General features: G+C 43.1%; 1 protein-coding gene across 5 annotated transcripts in view; it reads right to left on the reverse strand.

Moving 5' to 3' along the window:
* The window catches only part of GRB7 (growth factor receptor bound protein 7), a 115767-nt gene that overhangs the window by 26679 nt on the left and 66954 nt on the right, over nucleotides 1–22134 (reverse strand). For all 5 annotated transcript variants that reach the window (XM_060781062.2, XM_060781065.2, XM_060781063.2 and 2 more), the window contains 2 exons: nucleotides 6784–6979; nucleotides 1467–1611 (listed from right to left, as the gene is read on the reverse strand). In XM_060781062.2, the coding sequence (XP_060637045.2) occupies nucleotides 1467–1611; nucleotides 6784–6979 (341 nt within the window). The remainder of the gene's footprint in view (nucleotides 1–1466; nucleotides 1612–6783; nucleotides 6980–22134) is intronic.

Consider the following 22134-nt stretch of genomic DNA (forward strand, 5'->3'; position numbering starts at 1 on the left):
GCATGAAAGTAGTATCAAATTGGATTAATTCTGCAGTTTAGATGTACCCTTAAGATGGATCTACACTGCCCTATATCTCAGGATATTATCCCAGATTCTCTGGTTTGAACAGGGGCAACTTTTTGTTGAGAGGTGATTACATGCTGGACCACTCTAACAACCACCATGTCAGACTACACAGAGAAGCCATTGAAATCCACAAGCATGTGGACAATTTTCAACAGAAAGGAGAAAACCATGAAAATGAACAAAATCTGGCTACTAGTAATAAAAAACCCTAAAATTACAACAGCAAAACACCAGAGAGGAAACAATCAGGGACATCTAATCACCTCTCAACAAAAGATTGCCCCAGGCACCAACAGACCACACCAAACAACTGCCAGGCCATCAAATGCTAATCAAGGTGGTCAGTTGAAACATTCACACCTAGCTCCAACAGACAAGAGTTCTTTGTCCCACCCTGGTCATTCCACAGATATATAAACCCATTTTCCTAGTTCCAACAGACCTCACTACCTCTGAGGATGCTTGCCATAGATGCAGGCGAAACGTCAGGAGAGAATGCCTCTAGAACATGGCCATAAAACCTGAAAAATACCTATAACAACCCAGTGATTCCGGCCATGAAAGCCTTCGACAATACATTCATCCATTGTTCTAATTGTGTTAGGAGCAAGATCCAACATAAAACCAAAAACAGATACACTGCAACTGATCTACTGTTTGTAATTATTATCTCTTGCTTTATAACTAAAGGAAAGAGGAGAGATCCAATGAAAAAAAAGAGGAATATGTGGAATACATATCACCATGTTGAAACAGTGCACATGGCTCTTAATGAGACATGCCCCATTATCATAGGATGTCTACTCCCAACACCACTAATTACACTGTTTTGCCGGTATTGCACCACATGACATCCGTCGGGAAGTAGCAGCCAATAATGAAAGGACCAAGGCAGTGACATCTCCGGCCCATCCTCTGTTTGGATATCAGCCAGCACGCCATGATTTAAATCAAGAGACAGCTTTCTAAGATCTACAAGAATACTCGCAAGAACACCTCAACAAGCAAGAGTCCAAAAGTGGCAGGCTAAAACCCGGAACCTCAATCAGTTGCTGATACTGGGTGAGAAACTACCTCCTGGACACACAGAAGGCTGGGCGACTTGGAAGTCACTCTGGTACCACAAGATGCAGAACCAATCTTAAGAAATGGTGCTACAAAGTGGAGTCCAGTTTGGAGAAGAGCAAACCACAGACCACTTACTACTATACAGTCTGAGCCCTGCCACATGCACAATAGAGGACCTTCTCTGAGTGACATCAGAGGCACTTGAAGTGGCCAGCTTCTTGTCAAAGAACATTTAGCATAATGCCTGATCTAGAGACTATCCCCATTAATTCAAAGCAAGCCCTGTCCCAGTCTCCTTTTGATACTCAAATGTAGTCGGACTCACTTACATGAGAGCCACCTTCTCGGGGTGATCCAGGTCCCAGGGAGAGGCTGCTGAGGATGGGTGAGTTGGAAGGGCTGCAGAGTTCTGGGAAAGGGTTTGGGATAGAAGGAAGGGATAAGGCACGGGGTTCCTCCTCCTCCTTCAGCTTCCTAAAGGAAGAAAGAACATTGGAAAGATTACCACAAAGGCTTTCAAGGCTGCATTCTAGGAAAGCAAACAGAATGATACGTCTGGAGTAGTGAGTGAAGCCAATCCCCTTCTCAAGAAAGCCAGAAACCTCTGTTTGGTTTAGAGAATAGAGCTTATCATGGAGGCTCCTTGCTAAGAAGATGCAAATTCTGCAATCAAGCTATCCAAACCTAGAAATTTGTACAATTCATATAATGTAAACAATTCATCTAAGGATTCATCTCACTGTTGAATCAATGCAGTTTGACACCACTGTAACTACCATGGCTTAATTAGCTTCTTTTTTTTTTTTTTTGTCGTGTCAGGAGTGATTCCTGGTGTAAGAGAATTGGCCGTCTGCAAGGACGTTGCCCAGGGGACGCCTGGATGATTTGATGTTTTTATCATCCTTGTGGGAGGCTTCTCTCATGTTCCCGCATGAGGAGCTGGAGCTGATAGAGGGAATTCATCCGCCTCTCCCCGGATTCGAACCTGCGACCTGTCGGTCTTCAGTCCTGCCGGCACAGGGGTTTAACCCACTCCACCACCGGGGGCTCCGCTTAAAGAGCTGGAATCCTGGGATCTGTAGTTTGGTGAGGCATCAGTACTTTTTATTAGAGAAGACTGAATAACGGCCTTCTCTGACAACTTCCAGATTTCCATAGTATTGCAACACTGCAGCTGAAGCGGGTGTCCAACTGAATGAATTTGACAGTTCAGATCACACATAGGCAAACTTTTTTTGTCTTGGGGCCGCATTGCAGGCCCAGCTGAAAGGGCCGGGCCAGGAGGCAGGGGGGCCAGGCACACACTAGGTGGGGTGGGCCCGGGAGGGAAAGGGCCAGGAGAGGGTGGGGTCAGGAGGAAGCAGGGCAGGGCATTGGTCATCCCCAGATTGTCCTCCCAGCATGTGGACTGCTTGCCCTATGCTTATGCCGGGAGGAAGGCAGGATATGCGACAACTGCCCCAATCCTCCTCCCCATCCTCCCTTCCCAATCCTCGGGCTGCCCTCTAGGCATTATGCCGGGAGGAGGACAAGGCAGGTGGCTGTTGAGAGTGCTTCGCAGGGCTCTCAGCCACCGCACGCCTTCTTTGAGTCGTCCTCCTGGCATAAAGATGGAGCCGCTCGCACCATACTTATGCTTGGAGGAGGTCATGACACACGGAGGCTGAGAACGCTCCAGAGGGCTTTCAGCTGCTACGTGCCTTCTTCCCCCATCTTTTTGGCATGAGGACATAGCAGGACATCATGTCCTTCTGCCAAAAGGACAGGGAAAATTAGGAGGGCCTGAGGTAAGCATCTGGCCCTCGGGCCTTAGTTGGCCCAAGCCTGGTGTAGATGCACCCTTAGTATTTTCTTTTCCTCCCTCCCTGTTCCCATTTTTCTTGCATATACTAATTTGTTCAGATTTTGCTACTCACAGGAAGGGTAAAATGCTTAATGGAGAACTAAATTCCCAACCTTAACTTCTATAAATCTGATAAAAGTTTGAAAGGTTTGGGAACAAAGATTTCACCATTAAACATAGCATTCTATTGGAAATTTTCAACTCAAGGACATCATTGACTGTTGCCGTTACCATCATCATCATCATCATCATCATCATCTCCTCTTTTTTCATGGATAAGGATTCAATTAAAAGAAACATAGGTAAAACTTAATATACAAAAGTTTAAAAATCTATAAATTGTCAAAAGATTAACAAAAATGAAAACACTGAAAAGTAAAACAGCACTAAATACTGATATTGAGAATCTTATTCAGCCCTCTCTCAGGATACTGAAACATCAGAAAGCATTGCTGACCCATTTTCAAACTTATTACTGTAGGTACAGGGACTAGAAACATAATTTTAAAGAAATATGAAAGCAGGTATTATCCAAAAGATGATTTATGTATCCACTGGTTTCATTCTTTTCTGCATTTTCTCAGAATCAATGCTAACCACAACACTCAAACTGATTTCAAATCTGCTTGTCATATTCTGCTTCTTCCAGCTTTCTTAGTCTTTTATTAAAAGCCCTGTGTTTGCGTGTTCATGCACAGTTCTTGGATTTAACAACTCCCCTGCAATCCGTCTCACTGTCTCACCCTGGCACCAGCCAAAAGGGCAGTTGAAGCTAATAATTAACCCCTATGCCCTTTGCTTTTTCCTCCCAAGGCCTTTTATACCCAGCAGTTAGTCTGCAGCCTGTCTGGCACAGAACTCCAAATGTTAGATATATATGCATAATACAGCTGGAATGACGCTTGAACAGCTGCATGTCAACAGAGCTACAAAAACATCAGGTACGTGCCAAAGTAGTAAGGAACTAAGTGGCATATAGGTGGTCTCAAGTGATTTTCAGGTATTCTACTTTGCTCCAGAGACAAAATGACACTGGGCATTGGTCAAGCCCACTTCCCCCAATTCTACTATTTTCATTGGAACTCTTTTGGATTCTCTTCCCAAAACAAATCCCCAACACATGACTCAACTGAAAACCACCCAACTGACTAAATTTTTCTGTAGCCTTCACATCTGGTATACAACACTGATCATCAGCTTCATGCCCATCCATGCACCATTTTGCTATAGCATTTGAAGAGGACATTAATGGAAGATTTCCTTTTCATGTCTTACACAGCCAAAAGGTTATCCCTTCAAGTCATTTTTGACTTGTGGCAACATGAAGACGAGTCTATCATAGCCTTTTCTGGGGTCCAAGATCACCCAGTGGGTTTTCAGTTACAGTTCAATATTCAAACTACCACCAAACTATATAGTTGCAAGTTATTTGTGGTCACTGCAGAGATTAGAATTCTCTTGTGATCTGGTGCAATAACCATGAGATTGCCCTACAAAGTATGTATTCTGGCCATCACTGAATTTTTTTCCCCTGTCGCAAATTACTAGCATTGCAGAGAATGAGAAAATGACAATTATTCACACCAAGAACTCTTTTAGTTATTATGTTTATTACTCACCGGAGCATCATACAGGGAGCACACCACCCCCCTGTTGTGTCAGCTCCACTGGCTGCCGATTCAGTTCCGAGCACAATTCAAGGTGCTGGTTTTGACCTACAAAACCCTATACGGTTCCGGCCCAGAATATCTGTCCGAACATATCTCCCTCTATGCCCCACCTCGGAGTTTGAGATCATCTGGGGAGGCCCTGCTCTCGACCCCACCTCTATCACAAGTGAGGTTGGTGGGGACGAGGAGCAGGGCCTTCTCAGTGGTGGCCTCTCACCTGTGGAACTCACTCCCAGGGGAAATTAGGTCATCAACATCCCTCCTCTCCTTCAGGAGGAAACTAAAAACGTGGTTGTGGGACCAGGTCTTCGAGCAATCTAACAACTAGATAAGGGCAACTAGACGACTAGGACTGACAGGACTGACAAAGTGGAATTGAAATCTGGACTATGAGATGGCGAACGCTGAGCGTTAATTAGGTGAAATCGGTTTTATTGGTTTTATTGTTGCAATGTAGAAACTGATTGTTAATTGTTTAATTGCTGCTATATTGTTTTTATTCTACTGTTATGTTGATGCCAGCATTGAATTGTGCCTTTGTAAGTCACCCTGAGTCCCCTCCGGGGTGAGAAGGGCGGGGTAGAAATAACCATAATAATAATAATAATAATAATAATAATAATAATAATAATATATTATTACATATATTTCTATCCCGCCCTTCTCCCCGCAAGGGAACTCAGGGCGGCCTTACATAAGCATCCAATGATGCAATCCACATATACCAATAAAATGCAATTAAAACAATAAAATCCATTTAAAACATTATCCAACTTCAACAATAAATTCATTAACAATAAATTAGCGTGCCAAAATACCAAGCCAAGCCTAGAGAGTCCAATATCGAGATGTCCATAATTTTTTCTTTCATATTGCCGTTCCCCTCTAGTCAAATAATAATAATAATAATAATAACTTTATTTATACACTGCTACCATCTCCCCATGGGACTCGGTGCAGCTTACATGAGGCCAAGTCCACAGTACATTAATAAACAAAGCAATCAATACAATACAATTAATATAAATCACATAAATGACAATACAATTAATATAAATCACATAAATGTCTGGTTCCAGAGTCAGGTCTTCAGTTGTCTTCTAAAGGACAGGAGGGAGTTGGCCAACCCGATGTCCTTAGGGAGGGAATTCCACAGATGGGGGGCCACCGCCAAAAAGGCCCTGTCTCTCATCCCCACCAACCGCATTTGCGAAGGTGGTGGGATTGAGAGCAGGGCCTCTCCTGATGATCTTAAATTTCGTGATGGTTTTCGTGATAGCACGAGATACGTTCAGACAGGTAATCTGGGCCAGAACTGTTCAGGGCTTTATAGGTTAAAACCAGAACTTTGAATTGTGCTCGGAAGCGGATCGGCAGTCAGTGGAGTTGGTGCAACAGAGGAGAAGTGTGTTCCCTGTACGCCGCTCCAGTTAACAACATGGCTGCCAACCGTTGGACTAATTGAAGTTTCCGAGAGGTTTTCAAAGGCAGCCCCATGTAGAGAGTGTTGCAGTAATCCATTCGGGATGTAACCAGAGCGTGGACCACAGTGGCCAAGTCAGACTTCCCAAGGAACGCTGGCGCACAAGTTTTAACTGTGCGAAAGCTCTCCCGGCCACCGCCGAGACCTGGGTTTCCAGGCTCAGCAATGAATCCAGGATCATTCCCAGATTGCATTACTTTGGTAAATTTCCCTGCCCCTCCCCCCATTTTTATGGCTAACCTATGTGGTCAATTAATGTTTTAAAGTACTGCAAAACAAATTGAGGGACTAATGAAAAATTTAATGGGGAGGAAATTTCTTATTTGGGAGAGCAATGCCCTCCACTTTGCCTCCCGCATAGCTACACCCCCAGCAATAACAAACTCCCTTCCCAAATTGACTTTTTACTCATTGCAGCTATCTGGTGGAGAACAGAACCTGGCAGAAAAGTGTCTAGTTATGTTCCCATGGCTGGACATCCAGGACTGAAATCATCCTGTGGGGCTTCCAAAAAGTCCCCATGAGACTTGTAGGATGCCTTGTCAATGTAAGTTCAGGAACAAAATTGATGTCGCTCTACCATCCCATTCTGAATTTCCTGAAAATAGTGTTCAGACTTTCCCACAATACATTGTTTCAACTCCACGTACCTGCTGGCTTGGATGAACAGTGGTTGAGAACGTTTGACGGCATCACTCCCCGTCAGGAGATCCGCTTGCTCACCGTTGCAAGCAGGGTTGGCATTTGAAAGGGTGCTGGTACGGCCAGATTTCAGATCGTCCTCATAAGCATTGTCCACAGTGCAGTTGAGGTTGTTTTGAAGAGCCCCTAGGTCCATGTCATTATCTATAATAAAGGAAAAGATAACAGAGACTTTCTAAGTCCCCTTCATTTTTGTGTAGCAGGGATACTGCCAGATGAAAACTCTTATCTTGTTAACCTCTTGGAAAGACTTCTGAAAGTTTTTCCTAGAGTATTCCTTGACAAAATGTTTGTTTTCATTGCTTTCAAATGAACACACTCTTGACTACCACCATTTGCCTTCACTGACAACATATAAATTGTTATAGCTTTGTAATATCATCTCTATGTGACTCTGATCAGCCATGTTGAAGCCAAAGTACAAGTTGTTGATATTTTCTGCAACTCTGCTCAAGGAGCAAGGCTTTGGCTTTGCCTGTGGATAGACCCGACACAGTTACACTCTGGACTCTAGGACCAACACCTGCTTCTTCTGGATCTCTCCCAGGTCTTGCAGAATATCTGAAACTCAAAGAGCTTCTCCAGCATAATCTTACTCCAGATATCTCTGGAACATTCCCCTTGCGAGCGAGCAAATTCAGTTGAGTCAGCATCCCTTGAGCTTGGCTGGAACAAGACAGTGCCTTACTAAATAGGAGACAGAAAAAAGACCATGCTATGCTGCTGTACTTACTTATGTTTATTTGAAAGATATCCAATAAATTATTGATGAAATGCCCTTCTGCCATGGTTACCCATGGACCCATTTACTCCCGGGGTCAACAAGAGGATAGAGACAAGTACTTCATGCTACTTCTAGATTTGGAGGGTAGGCTTCAGGTACTATGCCCATAGCACCCTTTTGGGATAGCATCTCCAACTCCACTGTTGCTGCTGCCCAACTAGTGAATTAGTATGGAAAAGAGTGAGAAAATGCTTCAGGAAAAGCCAAAGAGCTGGCCACAGCTTATTCAAGTTACGTTTTGGACTACAATCCTCAGAGTTCCCAAGCCATGGATACTGGCCATAGTGGCTAGGATATTCTGGGCATTGTTTTCCAGATTCTGGAAATGACCATCTGCTCATTCAGCTGCCTGCTGCTTTGGACCAGTGGTCAGGACAATCTCAGCAGGATCCATGACCCATTACTGCCTGTATGAAACAAACCCAAGCAGTTGTGCCCCCTTAGCAGTGACAGTAACAGATGGGCAAGTAGCAATGTGCAGTGATGGGCAAAATAGCAGTGGAAGCAGCAGAGGGCTCAGGCCACATACTGGATCAACAGTATCATAGAGTTGGGAGAGACCAAAGGGCCATCTATTCCAATCCTTTGTCATGCAAGAATATACTATCAAAGCACTTTTGATAGATGGCCACTCAGCCTCTGCTTAAAAACCTCCAGAGAAGGAGACTTCACCATGCTTTAAGGTAGCATATACCATAGTCAAACAGCTCTTACCATCAGGAAGTACTTCCTAATGTTTAGATGTACAGTGTTCCCTCACTTATCATGGGTGTTGCATTTCAGGATCACCCGCAAAAAGTGAAAATCCGCAAAGTAGGGACGTTATATTTATTTTAATATTTATACATTATTTTAGTAGTTATACACTATTTTAAGTCTTTATAAACCCTCTCCACACACTTATACGCTACATAACCCTCATGTAATCCTCGGTTCTGGCTTTATCCGCAGAAGCAGCCTCTCCATACAGATAAACGCTCTTAAGTCTTTAGGAATCTTTAGAAGGAGCTTGAAAACGTGGTTGTTCCAGTGTACCTTTCCAAAATAAGGAAACTCCTAGCATTATGTCCCAATGCACTTTATCAGAGATTCTGGATATCTGCATGCCCATCCCCCTCCAAACTCCCCACCTTGTCATGCCCAGTATAAAGGCTCCTTTAGGACCGTCTGGGCAGGGGGTCAAGCAATCCCACCACTGCCACCAATTATAATAACCGGGCAGATGGTAATACGATCAATCCCACCATCTGACACCAATTATAATAACTGCTTTATGACCAAACAATATGACTGGACAAGGGGTCAAACAAATCCCACCGCTGTCCCTCCTTTAATAAGGAATTCACACCACTTTGTAAAGACTTCACTGGCACCCACACAACGCTTGAGGGGATGTCTCTTTATTTAAACCTTTGCTGCCACCATAAGAATAAATGAACAGGAACCCTCTAGCTATTTAAAATATTAACAGGCTTTTTAGACCACCATGTACTGTGACTTTTAGAAGGGCTTCTGTGAAGGAAAACAGGTTAGGTTGAATTAAAAAAGAAAAGGGACTAAATCCACAAATGGCACTTGACTCAGGCTTAAGTTTTAAAAAATAACAAGGAAAGTTTATTGAAGTAAAAGTTACAGAATGAAGAGAATGCAGTTTCATAAGCTTGGCTGTTACAATTAAAGTGTTCTTGTTCTTAAAAGCGTAACGGTTGCATGAGAGAATGGTTCTTTCTTGGTTACAGTTCCTATACAAAACCCAGCTATTTCTTCTCTAAAATAGCTGTAACCAGTCTGCCACAGCCTACTTTGCTGTGCAAACTTCAGGCAAACTGCCTATTCTAATCACGAACTCCTAAAAGCCTTCTATAATCTTGCTCTATCTCTAACATCAACCAGAACTGAACTGAACTGAATAAGCTTCTTACTTTCCCTCAAACAGTCTAACTCCGCCCCCCTTTTACAAACCAATCCTGGCTGTTTCAGGGCTGGCCCAGGCCTAGGCCACTCCCCCTCTCTGAACTGGAGCTTTTCCCTAAACCAAAATGGCTCCTGCCGTTCCCTGCCAGGCCTTCTAAGCTGAAACTACCTAGCCTGTCTCTCCTAGGCCCTGCCACCCCAGCTGGCAAGGTAAGGGATCTTCACACCCAGCACTTTTAATTTTTAATTATTACATTTGGCCCGGCCATTGTTTTTAATTGCGTCATTGGGTGTTGTTAATGTTATTGCTTTTGTGTGTGTGTGTGTGTTATTGCATTGTTGTTGTTGCAATTGTTTTTATTGTTGTATTTGGGTTCGGCCTCTTGTAAGCCGCACCAAGTCCTTCGGGAGATGGTAGCGGGGTACAACTAAAGGATTATTATTATTATTATTATTATATTAAAAAACCGCAAAACAGCAAGTCCGCAAAAAGAAAACCGCGAAGTAGTGAGAGATCACTGTAATCTATCTTTTTTTTTTTTTTTTTTGTAGTTTGAATCCATTCGAATGCCCATAGGTGCTGCTCTTTGATATCGGTTCATAATGAAATGCTAATCTTCCTTTCCCGATTCCCTTGACTAAATTCACACAGGAAAGTGATATATTATGAGAGGTGAAGGCACAGTTCAAATAATAATCTCAACAACTCTGGGCCAAAATTCTGCCCACCAGCGCATTGGGCAAACTTTAACTTGTTAATAAGTAACTGATTGTAGATACCAAAAGCACAAACCAACAAAACCAATAAATAAAGTTCATTTTCAACATGTTACCTCCAAAATGATTTAATAATTGCTGAACTCTGCAGATTAACAGCCAGCCCAAACAAGAAGGTCTGGGAGGAAAATAAAACCCTGCATAGGTACAGACCCTGGCGAGCCTCCAGGATGAAATCCAGTTCCTCAAGTTGATTTTGGATGCTTTGGAATGGCACAGGGAATGGCAGTATGTTCTGGATAGCTATCCAACCATTTCACCAAGACTGCCGCTGATCTGAATACCTTCTGGCAAGGAAAATAGTTTCCTGATGCAATATACTACAACATTTACAAGTTCCCACTGCACAGTATTTGGACTTTACCCCAACTTTGGGTAATGTGGGAGAAGATGTCAACCTTGGATCAATCACGTGTAGTGTTTGGCCACAATGTGGCTAATTCACATTTACACCAACCTAAGTGGTAAGCGTAGATCTGGCCCTGGTCTTCAGACCTGTAGCTTAACCACTACACCATACTGGCTCTCAATAGGGAAAATAGTACTCATTATATTCTATCTCACCCTATGTACTCGGGGGAGGAGAAGCAGAACTCTTCATTTGAGGGCTTGTACACAGAGGTGATGGTGATGTTATTAAGCTCTACTGTTATAACCTCTATATTGTTTTCTTCGGTGTTGTGGGCACTGCTGAGTTGGAGGCCTGGTTTTACAAAAACAGTGCTTCCATACTGCGCATGTGGTCTTTCTGCTACTAAGACCATTCCTGGAACTTTTGGTCATTTCTGTTGTTCATCCCTGTGTGTTTCTTGGACACACAGCACATCGCATTTCTTATCTTGGCACAGTTCATAGAGCAGTTGTTCTTTGGCAGCTGACATGCCTTCAATGTTGATTGAGATTATTGTCATGGTTGGTCCTGAAAAGGTCCGTTGGTTGTTTTGCTTGCTAGCTTGCATGCTGCAAGTCGCTTCTGTGCTTCTGGTCGCTTCTGGAGTGAGAGAATCAGCCATCTACGAAGACATTGCCCAGGGGACGCCCGGATGTCTTGCAATCCTGCGAGGAGGCTTTGAGATGGTTGAACAGAAGCTATCTGAAGCTCTAGGTGCTCTTACTGCCTATTACAGGGAAAATCAGCTGATCCCTAATCCATCTAAAACACAGAGATGTGCTTTTCAACTTAAGAACAGACAAGCATCCCGAGCTCTGAGGATTACCTGGGAAGGAATCCCACTGGAGCATTGCAGCGCACCCAAATACCTGGGAGTCACTCTGGACCGTGTTCTGACATACAAGAAGCACTGCCTGAATATCAAGCAAAAGGTGGGTGCTAGAAACAATATCATACGAAAGCTAACTGGCACGACCTGGGGATCACAACCAGACACAGTGAAGACATCTGCCCTTGCGCTATGCTACTCTGCTGCTGAGCATGCATGCCCAGTGTGGAACACATCGCACCACACTAAAACAGTGGATGTGGCTCTTAATGAGACATGCCAAATTATCATGGGGTGTCTGAGCCCAACACCACTGGAGAAATTACACTGTCTAGCTGGTATTGCACCACCTGACATACGCTGGGAAGTAGCAGCCAATAGTTAAAGGACCAAGGCAGTGACATCTCCAGCTCATCCCTTGTTTGGGTATCAGCCAGCACCTCAACCACTTAAATCATGAAATAGTTTTCTAAGATCTACAGAAATACTCGCTGGAACACCCCAGCAAGCGAGAGTCCAAAAATGGCAGGCTCAAACCCAGAACCTCAATCAATGGCTGATACCAAATGAGAGACTCCCCCCTGGGCACACAGAAAACTGGGCGACTTGGAAGACGCTGAACAGACTCTGGCACCACGAAATACAGAGCCAACCTCATGAAATGGGGCTACAAAGTGGAATCCACGACATGCGAGTGTGGAGAAGAGCAAACCACTGACCATCTGCTGCAATGCAACCTGAGCCCTGCTATATACACAATGGAGGACCTCCTTGCGGCAACACCAGAGGCACTCCAAGTGGCCAGATACTAGTCAAAGGACATTTAATCAACTACCAAGCTTGCAAACTTCGTGTTTTGTCTTTTTGTTTGTTTGTTTTGTTAAAAATGTAATACAAATGTCTTGTTGCTCCTGACACAATAAATAAACAAACCCTATGTACTATATTAAGATGAAGATTAAAACAGGGAAAAGATAATGTCATTGCCTCCTTTTTATTACCCCAAACAGAGTAGTATTTGTAACATTAGAACTCTTTAAAACCGAATTACCTCTACACAGTACTTGAACACACTTTAAATAGATAGCAGATGCACATGAATTGACAAAAGGAAATGAAAATCAGTCTAATGGATGAGACTGTAAGCCTAGTTCTTCCCTGGTGTCGTGTTTGGCCAATACTGTCACAAAATGTTGTGGGCATTTCATGTGCAAAAAAGAAAGAAAAAGGTTTCAACTCCCTGTAAGCAGCTCTATGACCCAGTTTATCATCATGGCTTCACCTAATCTCTGATCTTCTATAAGATTAATTTAAACAGATGTTTTAAAATGCTAGGCAAATTATAAAAAAAATTAATCCAGTGGCTGGATTTCGCCCACCTTTCTTTCTCTGTTACTAGTGACCTGCTTATCGGAGCAGGACAAGGTGACTCAGGGGTTGTCTGTGGTCAAAGCACCAATGATATCAAAGGTCACAAACCAGTCTAGGTGGCGTGGGAAGAAACATAACCAGACATTCGTGCTGCAACCGCATTCTTCCCTGCAGGGTTCCAGTCATCTTTCAATTCCACAATGATGCTATGCTTTTTTTCTATCGGTAGGGGGGATGTAGACTTGGGTATTTGAAAAAATAAATATTCTGGCAATTAGTATAACTTTAAATCACTTTTGCAAGTCATAGTGCCTGAAGAGCTTTGGAAAGCATCAATTGTAAGACGTCTTCTCTGAGTTTGAAAAACATTGTGCTCTTACACTTTTGAGTGCTTTGAGGAATGAGAAATATTCCCTTTTTATTTTTAAAGAGATACTTCATTCTGAACTTCACCTGAGATTCACTGCTGGCATAGTATATTTACAAGACTATTAAATGCCGAGAGACTCACAACAAGTCTAGAAAAGCAAACATTGAACAAAAGTTTACTAAGGGAAAGTTAAAACATTTAAGCAACACTGCGAGGCATTTTCAGCAAAAACACACAAAAATAACTAAAAGGTGATGTGTTGTTTTTCTAAACAAAAACAAAACCAACAATATTGTACTTGATAACATTTAAGGTTATCGGATTGTCTACAGCTCAACATTTTTTCTCCCATACTCATGGGAAGCAAGAGAGAATTTAAGAGTGAAAAGCACTGTCTTGAAAGGTGTATGTACTGTGTATTTATGTATATGTATATGTGTGTATATATATAATAATAATAATAATAATAATAATAATAAACCTTTATTTGTACCCCGCTACCATCTCCCGGAGGACTCGGTGCGGCTTAAAAGAGGCTGAGCCCAAATACAACAGTAAAAACAACAACAACAATACAGCAAAATAACTCAAAAACAAGGCAATAACATTAACAACACACCATGATGCAATTAAAATCTGTGGCAGGGCCAAATGTAATAATTAATATTAAAAGGTGCTGGGCATGACCAGGTGAAAAAGGGTAGGTGTTTGGAGGGGGATGGGCATGCAGATATCCTGGCTCTCTGATTAAGTGTGTTTGGGGACATAATGCTTGGAGTTTCCATATATATACACATACACACACACACACACACACACACACACATATATATATATGTATAAAGTGTTCCCTTGCTACTTCGTGGTTTGCTTTTCGCGGATTCGCTGTTTCGCGGGTTTTTGCCTCCTGGCAATGATGGGGTGTGGAAGGGGGTTTCACCCTCCCTCTCGGGAGAAAGGCAGCCAATCATTTAAAAAGAGAGAGAGAGGTGATACAAGGCAGTACGTAAATCATGGTCTTTTAGTCCCTTCCTTAAAGCTAGCAACAACAAAAAAGGTGTGTGGTGCCTTTAAATATCTCCTCATTTCTGCCTCACCCTTGGAATGTAATATATATAGTGTCCCTACTTTGCGGATTTTCACTTTTTGCTGGTGGTCTTGAAACGTAACAACTGCGATAAGTGAGGGAACACTGTATATGTGTGTGGATATATATATATATATATATATATATTCCTCATTTGTTATAATAATGATTTTATTTGAATGGCATACTCTGTACACCTGCAGTTGAGGCTTAATGACATCACCAGGACTTTCCTTGGATATAACCAGGGCAGGTAATAAAAGATCATCCCTACAACTCACACTTTGTCCCTGGCCTGGCAATCATAACAACAGCAAGGAACGCCAATCCAAACACTACAAGTATTGGAAACAAATTATTCCCAAAAAGTAAGCTTCTGGCACTATTTCTTTATTTTATTTATTTACTACATTTATATCCCACCCTTCTCACCCTGAAGGGAACTCAGAGTGGGCTTACAGATAGGCAGTAATTTGATGCCACAAACATACATGCAATGAAATAAACAAATACATTAAACCAAAAAGTTAAAACATATCAATATTAAAACCAGTTATTAAAATCATAACATCCAAAATCATAATCCAATAGCGATTTGTCATATCACTATTCCATATTGTCTTTTTGCACTAAAACTTTCTATCCAAAAGCTTGGTCCCATAACCACATTTTTACTTTTTTCCTTAAGGTCAGGAGGGAGGACACTGCTCTAATTTTGCTGGGGAGGGAGTTCCATAGGTGAGGAGCCACCACTGAGAAGTCCCCATCTCCCGTCCCCATCAGCCGCACTTGCGAGGAGATGGGACTGAGAGCAGGGCCTCCCCCAACAATCTTAGCCTCCGAGATGGATCATGGAGGGAGATACTTTCAGACAGGTAAGTCGAGCCAGAACCCTTTAGGGCAGGGGTCCTCAAACTAAGGCCCGGGGGCCAGATACGGCCCTCCAAGGTCATTTACCTGGCCCTCGCTCAAGGTCAATCTAAGTCTGAAATGACTTAAAAGCACACAACAACAACAACAACAACAACAATCCTATCTCATCAGCCAAAAGCAGGCCCACACTTCCCACTGAAATACTAATAAGATTATATTTGTTAAAATTGTTCTTCATTTTAATTATTTTTTGCATTTAAGTGTTTTTTGCACTACAAATAAAATATGTGCAGTGTGCATAGGAATTCATTCATGCCTTTCTCAAATTATAATCCGGCCCTCCAACAGTTTGAGGGACTGTGACCTGGCCCTCTGTTTAAAAAGTTTGAGGACCCCTGCTTTAGGGCTTTATAGGTACTTTGAATTGTGCTTGGTAGCAGACTGGCAGCCAGTGGAGCTGACGTAACAGAGAGGTTGTATGCTCCCTGTGCGCTGCCCCAGTGAGAAATCTGGCTGCCACCCACCGGACCTCTTGAAGCTTCCAAACAGTCTTCAAGGCAACCCCACATAGAGTGCATTGAAGTAGTCTATTCAGGATGTAACAAGAGCATGGTCCACTGAAGCCAAGTCTGGCTTCTCAAGGTATGGATGCAACTGGTGCACAAGTTTTAATTGTGCAAAAGCTCCCCTGGCCACCGCTGAGACCTGCGGTTCCAAGCTCAGTGATGAATCCAGGATCACTCTCAAACTAATCTTGTACCCAGCATGCCAAAACTAAATAAATTCTATTTTCAGATTTTGACTGCCACACCCTCAAGCCTTGAAGCATATTAGGAAAAGCAAAAAGGTGTAGGTGGAATCAATGACACAATGAACAGAATACAAATTCAGTCAACACAAAGGCTAATGACCATGAAAATCTAATGCAAAAAACTAACACAAATGAAAATCCAATGCAAAAGCCAACTAAGCTAGACAGACATTAGAAAGGCTTTCAAAAATATGGAAATGTTTTGGACCCCAGTGACCTCATAGAAGGGTGCTGTGGCATAATTGAGGGGATGTTATTACTATATAATTACTTGTGGTGTAAAGTCAGGCTGGAAGACAGAGGGCATCCTGAGGAACACCTTAAGCTAGCATTTCTCAACCTGGGGGTCGGGACCCCTGGGATGGTCAACGAGGGGTTGTCAGAGGGGTCACCAAAGACCATCAGAAAACACAGTACTTTCTGTTGGTCATGTGGATTCTATGTGGGAATGTTGGCCCAATTCCTTTGTTGGTGGGGTCAAGAATACTCTTTGATTGTAGGTGAACTATAAACCCCAGTAACTACAACTCCCAAATGTCAAGGTCTATTTTCCCCAAACTCCACCAGTGTTCACATTTGGGCATATTGAGTATCTGTGCCAAGTATGGTCCAGATCCATTATTGTTTGAGTCCACTGAGCTCTCTGGATGTAGGTGAACTACAACTCCAAGACTCAAGGTCAGTGCCCACCAAACCCTTCCAGCATTTTCTATTGGTCATGGGAGTTCTGTGTGCCAAGATTGCTTCTACTCCATTGTTGATGGAGTTCAGAATGCTGGGTATCAGCCAGCATGTCAACGACTTCAATCTAGAAATAGTTTTCTAAGAGCTACAGAGACACTCGCTGGAACACCTCAGCAAGCGAGAGTTCAAAAGTGGCAGGCTCAAACCCAGCACCTCAACCAATGGCTGATACCAAATGAGAGACTCCCCCCTGGGCACACAGAAGACTGGGCGACTTGGAAGGCACTGAACAGACTGCGCTCTGGCACCACGAGATGCAGAGCCAACCTTGAGAAATGGGGCCACAAAGTGGAATCCTCGACATGCGAGTGTGGAGAAGAGCAAACCACTGACCACCTGCTGCAATGCAACCTGAGCCCTGCCACATGCACAATGGAGGACCTTCTTCCAGCAACACCGGAAGCACTCCAAGTGGCCAGATACTGGTCAAAGGACATTTAACCAACTACCAAACTCACAAGTTTTGTATTTGTCTGTTTGTTTGCTTTGTTCTGTTAGAAATGTAATATAATGGACTGGTTGCTCTGACACGACAAAATAAAAATAAAATAGAATGCTCTTTGATTGTAGGTGAACTGTAAATCCCAGCAACTACAGCTCCCAAATGACAAAATCAATCCCCCCCCCCCCAACCCCACCAGTATTCAGATTTGGGCATATCGGGTATTTGCCCCAAATTGGGTCCAGTGAATGGGAATACATCCTGCATGTCAGATATTTACATTACAATTCATAACAGTAGCAACATCACAGTTATGAAGTAGCAACAATAATAATGTTATGGTTGGGGGTCACCACTACATGAGGAAGTATATTAAGGGGTCGCAGGATTAGGAAAGTTGAGAAACACTGCCTTAAGCGCATCTCAGATATAAGGGAAGAAGCACCCTCTCAATTTTTTTAGTTTAAACTGATTAGAGAACAGCTTTGTATATTCCAGCCAGTCATCTGAATTATCCCTATGCCTGGAGTAATAATGAGTAAAGGGACACTTGTTTTGGCTACTGGGCAGAAACTGTCCCATGTCAGGAATTCTGGAGACAACCAAGTGGCGCAACGCCACCAGAACTTTTCTTCAGCTGTCTGGCACTTGTTTTCCACCGGAAGGCGGCTATTGTTATTAACATCATTATTATTTTTCGTACAGGCGCCAGGATCACTCGGTATTCAATTATGGCAGGGCTAGACCAGTCAAGCATGAATCACCAACTCACAATGCCGGTTGGACCCGGCTTATCAAAAATCACACACCTGCCTCTTTACAAGAGAAGTTGTGTTCTCTGTCAACAGAGCTGAATGGCAAAGAAAGAAACGTGCCTCTAAAACAATCTGGCTTCTTTTACCAATGATCTCCTGGCATCAACCAGCCCTTTTCCTGTGGCATGGAGAAGCCGGTCTGGCGGACTTCCTTGTGTGCTTCTTCCTACTCCATCAAAACAAAACAGTGACTCAGAATGTGGGCTGCTGACTCAGAGCCAACAACCTGCCCTTCCCACTGGCCCCAGCCTTTACATACCTACTCCTCCAGGTGTATATTTGGGAAGCTTTACCCTGCAGTAAGAATTTTGTCCCTCCAAATGCAATTTTCTCTCTCTGCTTTGCAAAGAACGCAACATTGAAAATTGTTCACACAACCAGTTATTAATATTTCCTGTGTTTGCATTTCCTTGGTCACTTTGCCTGCGCCTTTTCTCTGGATGTATAAAATGTGTTTCTAAATACTCAAGTGAGTCTTAAGTTACTGCAATGATATAAAAATAAAAGAAATCTCATTGGGGAGGATGAACGTTTATTTGGGGGGCAACACCTTTATTTTGCATCCCATAGTTGCAGCCTAAATGAGGAGACATTTACTTCTTGGGAGGAGAGCAGAGTCCAATCTCGACAAAATAGTGAAGAGTAGAGACATCACCTTGAAGTGACTGGACTGACCTTGAAGGAGCTGGGGGTGGTGACAGCCGACAGGGAGCTCTGGCGTGGGCTGGTCCATGAGGTCACGAAGAGTCGGAGACGACTGAACGAATGAACAACAAGAGACATCACACTGGTAACGAAGATCTGCATAGTCAAAGCAATGGTATTCCCCATAGTCACCTACGGATGTGAGAGCTGGACCATAGGGAAGGCTGAGTGAAAGTAGATAGATACTTTTGAACTGTGGTGCTGGAAGAAAGTGCTGAGAGTGCCTTGGACAGCGAGAAGACCCAACCATACTCCAGGAAATAAAGCCCGACTGCTCGTTGTAGGGAAGGATATTAGAGGCAAAGATTAAGTACTTTGGCCACATCATGAGAAGAAAGGAAAGCTTAGAGAAGACAGTGATGCTGGGGAAAATGGAAGGAAAAAGGAAGAGGGGCCGACCAAGGGCAAGGTGGATGGATGGGATCCTTGAAGTGACTGGAGTGACCTTGATGGATCTGGGGGTGGTGACAGCCGACAGGGAGCTCTGGCGTGGACTGGTCCATTAGATCACAAAGAGTCGGAAACAACTGAACAAATGAACAACAACAAGTTACAGCCTGCGTCTCCTCCCCATATAACTGGGTCCTTTTTTCTTTGGACATCCTACAAGCTGTTGAAATAATTAGATGTTATGTCTCTGGAGCAGTCAGTTCTCTTGTGCCTCCGGTGCCCCAGTGGGTTAAACTCTTGTGCTAGCAGGACTGAAGACTGACAGGTTAGAGCAGGGGTCCTCAAACTAAGGCCCGGGGGCCGGATACGGCCCTCCAAGGTCATTTACCCGGCCCTCACTCAGGGTCAACTTAAGTCTGAAACTACTTGAAAGCACATAACAACAACAATCCTACTTCATCAGCAGGCCCACACTTCCCATTGAAATGCTAATAAGTTTATATTTGTTAAAATTGTTCTTCATTTTAATTATTGTATTGTTTTTCAGTTTTTTTGCACGACAAATAAGATATGTGCAGTGTGCATAGGAATTCATTCATTCATGATTTTTTCAAATTATAATCCGGCCTTCCAACAGTTTGAGGGACTGTTATCTGGTCCTCTGTTTAAAAGGTTTGAGGACCCCTGGGTTAGAGCATGGGTCCTCAAACTAAGGCTCGAGGGTTGAATCTGGCTCTCCAAGGTCATTTACCCGGCCCTTGCTCAGGATCAACCTAAGTCTGAAACGACTTGAAAGCACACAACAACAACAACAACAACAATCTTATCTCATCAGCCAAAAGCAGGCCCATGCTTCCCATTGAAAGACTAAGAGTATATTTGCTAAAATTGTTCTTCATTTTAATTATTGTATGGTTTTTAAGTGTTTTTTGCACTACAAATAAAATCTGCGCAGTGTTCTTAGGAATTCATTCATGTTTTTTTTCAAAATATAATCCAGCCTTCCAACAGTTTGAGGGACAGTGGTCTGGCCCTCTGTTTAAAAAAATTGAGGACCCTTGGGTTAAAGGTTCGAATCCAGGGAGAGCGCAAATGAGCTCCCTCTGTCAGCTCCAGCTCCTCCTGATCTGGCCGGGGTGGTCCACGCCTTGGTCACCTCTAGAATGGTTTACTGCAATGCGCTCTACGTGGGGCTGCCCTTGAAGACGGCTCGGAAACTTCAATTGGTCCAGCGGGCAGCAGCCAGGATGCTAACCGGGGCTCATTATCAAGAGCTCCTCTGTTTAAGGAGCTCCTCTGTTTAAGGAGCTCCACTGGCTGCCATTTATTTTCCGAGCCCAATTCAAGGTGCAGGTGCTCACCTACAAAGCCCTGAACGGTTTGGGACCACCCTACCTGCGTGACCGCATCTCCATCTACGAACCCACACGCTCACTCCGGTCATCTGGGGAGGCCCTGCTCGTGATCCCACCTACGTCGCAAGCGCGCTTGGTGGGGACACGGGACAGGGCTTTCTCTGTGGCGGCCCCCCGACTTTGGAATGCCCTTCCAAAAGAGCTTCGTCAGGCCCCTACTCTAGCAGTTTTCAGAAGGAACCTAAAAACGTGGCTGTTCCGATGTGCCTTCTCAGATTAGGAATCCCCATCCCAAGTCCTAGAAGCACTTTAGCACAACCAATGTTGCTGCACACCGCACTTTTAATCCTACGTTCCTCCTGCCATCTCAGCACTTTTAACCCTGTACCCCATTGCGCCGGCCGAACCAGTTTTAATAGTGTCTTGATGTATTGATGTATTGTCATTGTGGTTATTTTGCTTAATTGTTTTGATTTGCTTTGTTTATTGTTGTGTTATGTTTTCTATTGTATTGTGTTTTGAGGCTTCGGCCCGTGTAAGCCGCATCGAGTCCTTCGGGAGATGCTAGCGGGGTACAAATAAAGTTAATAATAATAATAATAAATAATGCAGGGACATGAGAAAAGCCTTCCACAAGGATGGTAAAACATCAAAAACATCCGGGTGTCTGCTGGGCAACATCCTTGCAGACTGCCAATTCCCTCACACCAGAAGCGACTTGCAGTTTCTCAAGTTGCTCCTGACACGAAAAAAAAGTGCCCACACTGAGAAGAACTGTTTCAATTCACTGCTCCACTCAAGAAAATATCAGCCACACTTGGCCAGGTATTGAAGCTCATATAAAATGACCCATCATTCTCAAGAAGAGTGTTTCCAGTCCTTCACTAGATGGAGCAAACTTTTTAATTTTCAAGCAATACTAAAACCAATGGGTGGGAGTGCATTTTAGTTAAACATTGAAGGTCCTAACAGCAAATGCTATTTGACACTGAGAAAGAGCCCCTCAGGTGGGCTGGTATTGAAAGAGATATATGACTATGGTTTTCATATCTAGCTAAACACTCACACACACAAAAAGATAAAGGCACCCGTGATACCATTCACATACTACTCAGTATGTTATATTTTACTGCATTTCTTCTCAGCAACTTTCCAATTTCTGACTAGCAAAATTACCATATACACTCAAGCACAAGTCGACCCAAATATAAGCCGAGGCACCTATTTTTACCACAAAAAGTTAGGGAAATGTATTGACCCGTGTATAAGCCGAGAATGGGAAATACAGCAGCTACTGGTAAATTTCAAAATAAAAATAGATAGCAATAAAATTACATTAATTGAGGCCTCAGTAGGTTAAATGTTTTTGAATATTTACATAAAACTGTAATTTAAATTGTCCAGCTCTGATTAAACCATTATTCTAACCTTCTTCAATGTAAATGTGCTTCCAATAATAAAAAAGGGAGTAAAATAATAAATGAAATAATAATAATAATAATAATAATAGAGTAAATTAATGGAAATGTAATAATAACAGTAATAATAGAGTATAATAATAAATGTAATAACAACAATAACAAAGTAAAATAATAAATGTAATAATAATAACATCCTCAGCTGCTGCAAGAAGATCGCGCA

The sequence above is a fragment of the Anolis sagrei genome, chromosome 6, assembly GCF_037176765.1.
Source record: "Anolis sagrei isolate rAnoSag1 chromosome 6, rAnoSag1.mat, whole genome shotgun sequence".
In the NCBI taxonomy this organism is placed as follows: Eukaryota; Metazoa; Chordata; class Lepidosauria; order Squamata; family Dactyloidae; genus Anolis; species Anolis sagrei.